Below are 10000 nucleotides of genomic sequence, written 5' to 3'. Positions count from 1 at the left end.
CCATGCACCGTTGCGGTCGGCGTACATTTCGAAAAATCCCTCCAGGCCTGAAAAATGTTCTAGGGGAAACACTGAGTAATATATTTAAATACCGTTCATATAGTGTTTACAGTATATTATCAGGAAAACACGATTATTTTTTGTCTTTCAATTCAACAAAATGCTTTCACTGTGCATGATCACACATTCTCAAATCTGAATTATGCAATGTCTTATTCAAACGATTGGATAGAAAAATGATAGAAAAATATGTATTACAACCGGAAGTTATTAGATCCATAAAAGAACATTTTATGCCATTTAACCTTTGAGAAGATGAGAAGATATGATTTTGGAACTGTCTAACTATCCTTGCAGTTTCTGTTTCATTCTGAACAGATTTAATTGAAAATGAATTGACCCCCCCCCCCCCCCCCCCCCCGTCCTGCTGCAGCTCAAGAAAGAGTGAATATGAAGCCCTACTGTAGCTACTAAACGTTAACCCCTAAAGGTCTGATGTTTCACATTATACTCCAGGATTTTAGGAACAAAAGCATTGCTTGTCTTATGGAATGTTCCATGATTCCACAAACATGCAAAAGAGAAAGACATGGCCCCCGGCCATATTTGTGTAGTGCCGTAAGCCGATATTCTAACAAGAATCAAGTTTCTGAAACACAAAAACAAGAGCGTGCCACACATTTTGTCTTCAAGCCTGCGAGGCATATCCCCGTTCCTCTTTGTTGCTCACTCTCCTCTCGTCTGTGTTCACCTCTCCTGAGTTATGGCCACGGCAAGTCCACATCCTATTGGATTTTTCTTTTTTTTCTTTTTTTTGCTGTCTTTTCTGAGAGGTTAATAATATGGTTTAGCTCTGAAAGTCTCTCATTTGCTTAGTGTTGTCAAGTCTTTTGTTGGTTACACCCACTTGTAGAAATGCTGACTCGCGCACGCACGCGCACACACACACACACACACACACACACACACACACACACGCACACACACGTACGCACGCACACGTAAGCATACACGTTACATGGTTGTGACACACTCTTCAGCAGGGGTCAAAGACAGGTAGACAGGGGGAGGAGAGGAGAGGAGAGGAGGAGAAATGGGGAATAGGTCAATTATAGCATTAGCGAACATACCAGCATTTAGAACATAACAAGAAAGCATCACACACATGCGCACACACACAGCTGTCGTGTGTGCAGGAAAAATGTCTGTGCACATGTATGCGCGCGTGTGGGTACATGTATGCATGTTTGGTGTGTGTGTGTGTGTGTGTGTGTGTGTGTGTGTGTGTGTGTGTGTGTGTGTGTGTGTGATGGGTTAATTATGTGTAGTATATAAGTGAATGATCTGTTGTCAAGGCTTGTTAGATGTAGGAAGGCCAGAGGCAACATGGAGTTGGGGGGCTGGGGAGTTAAATTCCTTCTGAACAGCGTCTGCTTTTATCTCACCTATCTATCTGTGTGTGTGTGTGTGTGTGTGTGTGTGTGTGTGTGTGTGTGTGTGTGTGTGTGTGTGTGTGTGTGTGTGTGTGAGCGCGCGCCCGCGTACATCAGTGTCTTTATCTTTAATATATTGTGAAAACAATAATACATTACATCTTTAGAGTACTCTTCATTTGTCAAAAGCTGCATTGCTTCACTTTAAGCCAGTGGTTCTCAAACTGTTTCACCCCCTAAACTGACCACGGACCCCCATTTGATAAGACTTTGTCCCAGGGCTTTTTGATGCTTTGATTACAGAAAGTGTATTACATGACCAACATAGTCATACATTCTGTCATTGTGTTACTTCTGGATGGGATTTAAAAGTAAATAATTCCCCTTTTTTTTCTGGGGAGCCGCTGGAACCCCCCCCCCCCCCCCCCCCCCCAAGGACCTCTGGGGGTCCCCGGACCCCCCTTTGAGAACCACTACTTTAGGGTACGATTTAAACATATTTCTCCCCCCCCCCTCCCCTCTTTTTTGACCCTCTCTCCTTCTCCGTGTCTCTCTTTCCTCCCCCCACTCCCTCTCCCCTCTCCGCCGGCCCAGGCGGTGAAGCTCTACATGCGGACAGAGTGCAAGTGTCACGGCCTGTCGGGCTCGTGCACGCTGCGCACGTGCTGGAAGAAGATGCCCCACTTCCGCGAGGTGGGCGACCGCCTGCTGGAGCGCTTCAACGGCGCGTCCAAGGTGATGGGCGGCAACGACGGCAAGACCCTGATCCCCGTCGGCCAGAACATCAAGCCTCCGGACAAGCAGGACCTGATCTACTCGGCCGAGTCGCCCGACTTCTGCGTGGCCAACAGGAAAACCGGCTCGCTGGGGACACGGGGGCGCATGTGCAACAGCACGGCCATGGACGTCAGTGGCTGCGATCTGCTCTGCTGCGAGCGCGGCTACCGGGAGGAGACGGTGGTGTTTGAGGAGAACTGCCTGTGTCGCTTCCACTGGTGCTGCGTGGTCCAGTGCAAGAAGTGCTCGGTCCGGAAAGAGCTGAGTCTCTGCCACTGAGGCTGGAGATGTTTGAGAGTTTGACTGGTTGATTCCAATGATTTCAGTTACTCTGTGGAGGTTTTGCTTCAGTTTGGCTAGTGTGCAAGAAGGATGGGGTTTGGACTTCTGATGGAGATCCAATTTTTGGACCAGGCAAGATCAGATTATTCCCCCAAAAATTGAACTCATTTCAAGTAGTATTCAACCCCAGTTCTGGTTATTTGGTTGCCGGAGCTTCTGGACAGGACATTTCCAGAAAGACATACAAAGGAGCTGGCCAAAGGTTAAAAAAAGGCACAAAATTGGAACCACATGGAGACAATGGCATTCCTACTTTTAAAAAAGGGGACTAAAAGAAGTTAAAATGTCTTTTCATTTCTGAACTACCACCTTTTCTAATACAGTTTATTCTTTATGGAAAAAAGGACCAAAGAAAGAGAAAAATGTGTTGACTGAAAACATTTGTATTTCCCGTGTGAAAGAGGAGGAACAAAGCGTGACGTTTCTGAAAATAACTCCATCTACTACTAACAGCAGAGCTTGATCTGGACCACTATCCAAAACCAAAGCTGAGCTTGATCTGGACCACTATCCAAAAACCCCAAAGCTGAGCTTGATCTGGACCACTATCCAAAACCAAAGCTGAGCTTAATCTGGACCACTATCCAAAACCAAAGCTGAGCTTGATCTGGACCACTATCCAAAACCAAAGCTGAGCTTGATCTGGAGCACTATCCAAAACCAAAGCTGAGCTTAATCTGGACCACTATCCAAAACCAAAGCTGAGCTTGATCTGGACCACTATCCAAAACCAAAGCTGAGCTTGATCTGGACCACTATCCAAAACCAAAGCTGAGCTTGATCTGGACCACTATCCAAAACCAAAACTGAGCTTAATCTGGACCACTATCCAAAACCAAAGCGGAGCTTAATCTGGACCACTATCCAAAACCAAAGCTGAGCTTGATCTGGACCACTATCCAAAACCAAAGCTGAGCTTTCAGGATCAAATGCCTGCATTGTACGTTTCCCGAATGCACTGAATTGTATGAATATTATCTTCCACGGAAATGTAAAATATGAACATTTCAGTCCTCCAGCACTTCCTGGTTACGTGACCCCACCTGGGACAAGGCACCGCTACTTCCTGGTTATGCCCCAGAGCGGGGTGACCACCGCCCCGGTAGCGAGTTGCAGGAGCCTCGGTTACCGCGACTCACAGCTACCAGCACGGCTCGATTCACCGGTTACGTTTAGGCGAGTAAAACATCTTGGCTGGGTTTAGGCAACAAAAGCAACTTGCTTAGGGTTATGGTTATTGTATGGTTATGGTATTAACTTATGGTTAGGGTTATGATTGGAAGCAGCTCTCTCATGACAATAAAGTTACAAGTCTGGGACACTACGGGTCCACCACTCCCACCCCCTCTCCCTACTGCGACTTTACCATACTTAAACCTCAGACTGTCACTATGACGTGTCTAATCTGAATCATTCACCTATCTACAAATCTACAAACGTGAAATGCAACATATTTTGGTTCAGAAATTTTCATATATTACATTAATGTGGATTTCAGAAAGGCACAATGCAGACATTTTATTCTGGCAACTTGGCTGGTTTCAGGCACCAGTCAATGCCCATGCACCAAATTTGCCTTGACTGTAGAATTTCTTTAATTTCATAAGATGTTCACTAATCTAAAAACACAGAGATGGAACACTGACAATTATGACACTTTTTAAGCCTCTTCATTATTCTTTTTTTATGACCTGGAAATAAAATGTCAGAAATGTACATGGATGGTTCTACTAGACACTCTTTGCAGAAGAGTTTCATATCTACAGTATGCTGTACACTAGTATCTAAGATGGCTTGTAGACTTAATTCTGGCTCCAATTCAGTTGACTTTGACTGCTAAACGACATCTGTGTTCATAGATGCGGACAAAGTGTATTTTCTCTGAACATTAGTGTCTTCTCTCTGGCTGAGTGATAATCCTCACTTGGCCTTCACACGTTACCCCCAAAATCAATGTTTTCTTTGACCTAAACCCAAAGGTCTAGGGTTCTTCATGCTCTTATAAGAAGCACCCATAACAAGCCGAATTTGGTACAATCTAGCACTGGTTAGTTGAAGTTAAAATGAGGAAGTCTGTCAGGCCCCATTCATCAGAAGCAAATGTTTGTTTAGCATGATAATTCAAATTACAGTACAGCCACACTAGGACACAGTTAGTCCAGGCATATTTTCATTTTGTCATGGAACAGGCATGGAACAGTACAAAAAAGAAAGAAAGAAAGAAAGAAAGAAAGAAAGAAAGAAAGAAAGAAAGAAAGAAAGAAAGAAAGAAAGAAAGAAAAAGCCTTTTCTTCCTATGTGTTTGTTTTCTACTACTGTCAGAAACGTATATGAGAAAGGGAAATTTTGTCACATGTATCGCTTTTGGAGGATCCTATCAACACCGTGTTTGCGGGTGCGGAGTTGACCTGCCAACAAAGACTGTTATTTATATAAAGATACGATGACAAGACTACTCACTTCCATCTCTCTCAAAAGCACTTTGGATACGGCCGCCATGGACTTCCCACTAGCTTGGCATTAAAACCTTTGTGTTTTTTTGGCTGTTTCTTCTAAACACAAAGATAAACCTTTATTTTATTTTATACATGACGTTGTTTTTGGTATCAAAAATACATATTTTGTTTAACTCATGATATACAGGGCTAATGTAATAATGCACTTTCGATGTTAGCTTTTGTTTTATATGTGCGTGCGTGTGTGTGTGTGCGTGTGTGTGTGTGTGTGTGTGTGTGTGTGTGTGTGTGTGAGAGAGAGAGAGGGGATGGGTGAGTGTGTGCAAGTTGGCCAGTTATCACCATATCCTTCAACTGACAGTAACTGCAGACTTTTATATAACTATCGTTACATTGTTGTCAGATGTTAAACTGCATTATGTTGGTTATTGAAAGCACACTGCTCTTCAACTTTGACTCTCTGTCTTTGCGTTAGGCAGATAAGATCTCTTGTTTGTTGCTTGTTTCGAGGAGAACAATAATATCCCTCCAGTGTAATAGATGTTTACTCCTAAAGTTTGTTTCCTATAAATCTATCATGTCATCTTACTACAGTTTGACTACCAGACAATGTAAGTATACTAAACAATGTTACTATACTGCTTCAACTTGCTCTGTTTAGCCTCTTGTCTGACTTTTCTTGCAGTGTTTTCTTACACTTTGGCTGCAGAACCGTCAATCTCCTTTTGATCTTCCAGTTGGTGGCTGTATATGTTTCAGAGAGCTATCATGACACAGATCTGGGCCAACTTTTCCAAAAAGAATCTTATTACGTCAGGTCATCGATGCTCATTGATTTATAAAGGAATAAAGACGAGAGCTGGTTTCAGTTCCAAGTTTCACTTACCTGCTTTAATATAATAATCAGCTGCAGGATCCAAGCATCCCAAGGATCCAAATGAATCTTGAGAATGTGTAATCCACAGTGTTTTGTTTCTAAACAAATTGTGAGAAAGCGACCTGTTCTGTTCTGTCCCATCTGAGGTGCTCACCATGTTTCAATGAAAACCCTGCCTTGTTTCGTGAATGCATGCCGAATCACACTTTGTCAGTGACAATTGATGAAGCTTCAGGATGACAACAACACAGGGCAAGCTTCAGGATGACAACAACACAGGGCAAGCTTCAGGATGACAACAACACAGGGCAAGCTTCAGGATGACAACAACACAGGGCAAGCTTCAGGATGACAACAAAATGCGGCAAGCTTCAGGATGACAACAACACAGGGCAAGCTTCAGGATGACAACAACACAGGGCAAGCTTCAGGATGACAACAAAATGCGGCAAGCTTCAGGATGACAACAACACAGGGCAAGCTTCAGGATGACAACAACACAGGGCAAGCTTCAGGATAACAACAACACATGGCAAGCTTCAGGATAACAACAACACATGGCAAGCTTCAGGATGACAACAACACACGGCAAGCTTCAGGATGACAACAACACACGGCAAGCTTCAGGATGACAAAAACACACGGCAAGCTTCAGGATAACAACAACACAGGGCAAGCTTCAGGATGACAACAACACGCGGCAAACTTCAGGATGACAACAACACACGGCAAGCTTCAGGATGACAACAACACAGGGCAAGCTTCAGGTTGACAACAACACGCGGCAAACTTCAGGATGACAACAACACACGGCAAGCTTCAGGATGACAACAACACAGGGCAAGCTTCAGGATGACAACAACACGCGGCAAACTTCAGGATGACAACAACACACGGCAAGCTTCAGGATGACAAAAACACACGGCAAGCTTCAGGATGACAACAACACAGGGCAAGCTTCAGGATGACAACAACACAGGGCAAGCTTCAGGATGACAACAACACGCGGCAAACTTCAGGATGACAACAACACACGGCAAGCTTCAGGATGACAAAAACACACTGCAAGCTTCAGGATGACAACAACACAGGGCAAGCTTCAGGATGACAAGAACACGCGGCAAGCTTCAGGATGACAACACACGGCAAACTTCACCATAACAACAACACACGGCAAGCTTCAGGATGACAACAAAACGCGGCAAGCTTCAGGATGACAACAACACACGGCAAGCTTCAGGATGACAACAAAACACGGCAAGCTTCAGGATGACAACAACACACGGCAAGCTTCAGGATGACAACAACACACGGCAAGCTTCAGGATGACAACAACACGCGGCAAGCTTCAGGATGACAACAACACACGGCAAGCTTCAGGATGACAATAACACAGGGCAAGCTTCAGGATGACAACAACACACGGCAAGCTTCAGGATGACAATAACACAGGGCAAGCTTCAGGATGACAACAACACATGGCAAGCTTCAGGATGGCTGCAATGTGGACAAGTGAATGCTAAAATCCTGAAGCCCTATAATGTACTAGTATATATAATGTAGTATATATAATATATACTAGTAATGTACTAGGCATCTCGCGCATGATTCTGCCCTGCAGCTTGCCGAGCTGGCCCTGCAGGTCGCACAAGCAGCTCGCCGGCTGCTGCGGGCCTTGCCTGCCCTATTGGCACACATGCAATGTCTCCCTCTCTCTCTCCCTCCCTCAGTCTCTCCCTTTCTCCCTCTCCTCTCCCTCAGTCTCTCTCCCCCTGTCTCTCTCCCTCAGTCTCTCCCCCTCTCCTCTCTCTCCCTCAGTCTCTCTCTCTCCCTCAGTCTCTCCTCCTCTCCCTCTCCTCTCTCTCCCTCTCCCTCAGTCTCTCTCTCTCTCCCTCTTCCTCAGTCTCTCTCGTGTGTGTGTGTGTGTGTGTGTGTGTGTGTGTGTGTGTGTGTCACACTGATGACATCATCAGTGATGTCACAATGCCTATGTATGACATCACTGATGACATAATCAGTGATGGTGTGACATAATTGATGACATCAGTGATTTATGACATTATGACATTTATGATGGCATCATCAGTGGGACAAAAATTGAAACAGAGAAAAGAGAGAGAACAGAGAAACATTGTCCACATGCTCTCTTTTATAATAGGATAGGGCAAAGTTGTAAGTTCAGCTTCGCACAATTGTAATTGTTCAATCATGTGAGCCTACAATTATGATATGCATACTATAAGATATAAGATCAAAAGCCAAGGCCATTTATATGAACGAGGTACCAATGTTTCATGTTTTGTATTTAGGAATTTGAACTCACATTCTGTTTCGTTCTGTGGGACCGTCTGCCCTTCAGCCCGGGGCGGGCCTTTTCAGAAATGACAAAGGGCCAATCAGTGACCTGCCTCGTAGTTGACATTGTAACCGGCCAATCCGCTGGCAAAATAGTAAGTGCTGCTCCCATGGCTCTCCGCCTCGCGAAGCAACGAGCAGTGATGATTGTGAATATTCGTCGAGTTGAGTGTAAGTGCAGTTATTGCAGAAATAGACCCAATAACAACAAGTCAACAAGAACAGGAGTATGCACCAGCCAAGTTTCATGCATGGCGGAAAAGACGTTTTTCCCGTTCTACCGAGGGGATTATTTGGAGTTGACTGGATCAGACGCTGATTGGCTGAGGACTATTTGGCGACGCTGATTGGCTGAAGGAGTTGTCTGTCAAGGCAAGTACTCACACCCACTGAAATGACTGTGGACTGCTTGGAGTCCAGACTGATATGTAGAGCGAAACAGAATGTGAGATCAGGATTTTAACCAGGCATCTTATCAGCACATTTGGTGGTGCAGGCGTGAGGATGTCCACTACTGTCTTCTGCAAATCTACCAATGTAAGCGGGTCACATATTGATCATCGCTGTTGATCATTATCAGAAATAGTGAAAGTTATAAAAAGTACTCCTTTTTATGATGTTTAGGACTCATGTTACATCTTTACGTCCTTGTTGTTATGTAGAACCTCTGTAACTCTCCTTGAATGGGAATAGCAAAACCCTTACATTGGTGCTGAACTGATTTTGTCAAAGTCAACCTGAGACAGTTTATGTAGTAGAACATCTTAAATCAAGAACAATCCATCTCGCTCAAACATAATTCTGTCCAGGTTTGGTGGACAGAAAACCAGAACTCAGCAGACAGAGGAAGCAGAAGGAAGACATAAATATATTATATTACCAATATGGTAATAGGGCAATATTCCACAGCAGTGATAACATTACCATGACAGTTGCTATATACTGTAAACCAGCCTTTGGCCAGTCTCAACTACATTAACTTCAAACAGCCACCTGTTCATGGGGGAAATGTTACAGAGTTCATCATTTGGAATTATTTAAAGACATATTGTAAAACATTTGTTTTTGATTTCTGAACTCTGAACTGTTTTCTTTTTGTTTGTTTTTACTGAAATAATTTCATATCTGGATGCTATGCTGCAATTTCATAATGCAGAAATGTATAAACTGACTACAGCTTGTGTCTCACTTTCAAAAACTGTTCAAATAAAAAGTAAATTGTTCTTACTTTCTTTACATCATTACTTATATCTATCTTTGTGTGTAATCTCCAATGTTTCTTTGTCCTGTACTTTTCAATACATGGTTCTGTAGATGGATAGATAGACAGACAGACAGACAAGATCGAGGGGGGGCGAGACCGACACCATGACCAATGCAAGACCATTTTCAAGACTAATGATGGCTTAACCTTATTACACCATTTATCTGCTAACAACGAAAGTAATCATTATTTAGGGATTTTTGTCAAATACAAATGGCTGTACAGTATGTAACAGAAGACAATCCTTTGATCTGAATCACTGCAATTCTATATTACTGACTTCCAGAAAGGCTCAACACAGTGGGCAGAATGAAATGTAAAAACAAACTTACTGCTGCTAAATTATGACTCCCCCAAACTGTCAGCCACTGATTGGTAAATTATACAGTAGCCTACAGTATGTAATAACCTAGTATGATGATACAGTATATCATCTCTAATAACAGTATGATGATACAGTATGATCTGTATATAATATCCTAGTATGATGACACAG

At 43.5% G+C, this 10000-nt stretch overlaps 1 protein-coding gene across 1 annotated transcript in view; it reads left to right on the top strand.

Annotated features, from left to right (window-relative positions):
• wnt6b (wingless-type MMTV integration site family, member 6b) overlaps window positions 1-2489 on the top strand; it is a gene marked incomplete at both ends in the record, with an annotated part of 51154 nt that extends 48665 nt beyond the window's left edge. Inside the window, one exon of the mRNA XM_083638889.1 lies at window positions 2028-2489. Coding sequence (XP_083495015.1) covers window positions 2028-2489 — 462 coding nt within the window. The remainder of the gene's footprint in view (window positions 1-2027) is intronic.
• Window positions 2490-10000: the final 7511 nt, after the last annotated feature.

Source organism: Poromitra crassiceps (genome assembly GCF_964638095.1).
Source record: "Poromitra crassiceps genome assembly, chromosome: 6".
NCBI classification, from domain to species: Eukaryota; Metazoa; Chordata; class Actinopteri; order Beryciformes; family Melamphaidae; genus Poromitra; species Poromitra crassiceps.
Note: the sequence above shows the minus strand (reverse complement) of the source record. Positions and strands in the feature narration are given on the sequence as shown.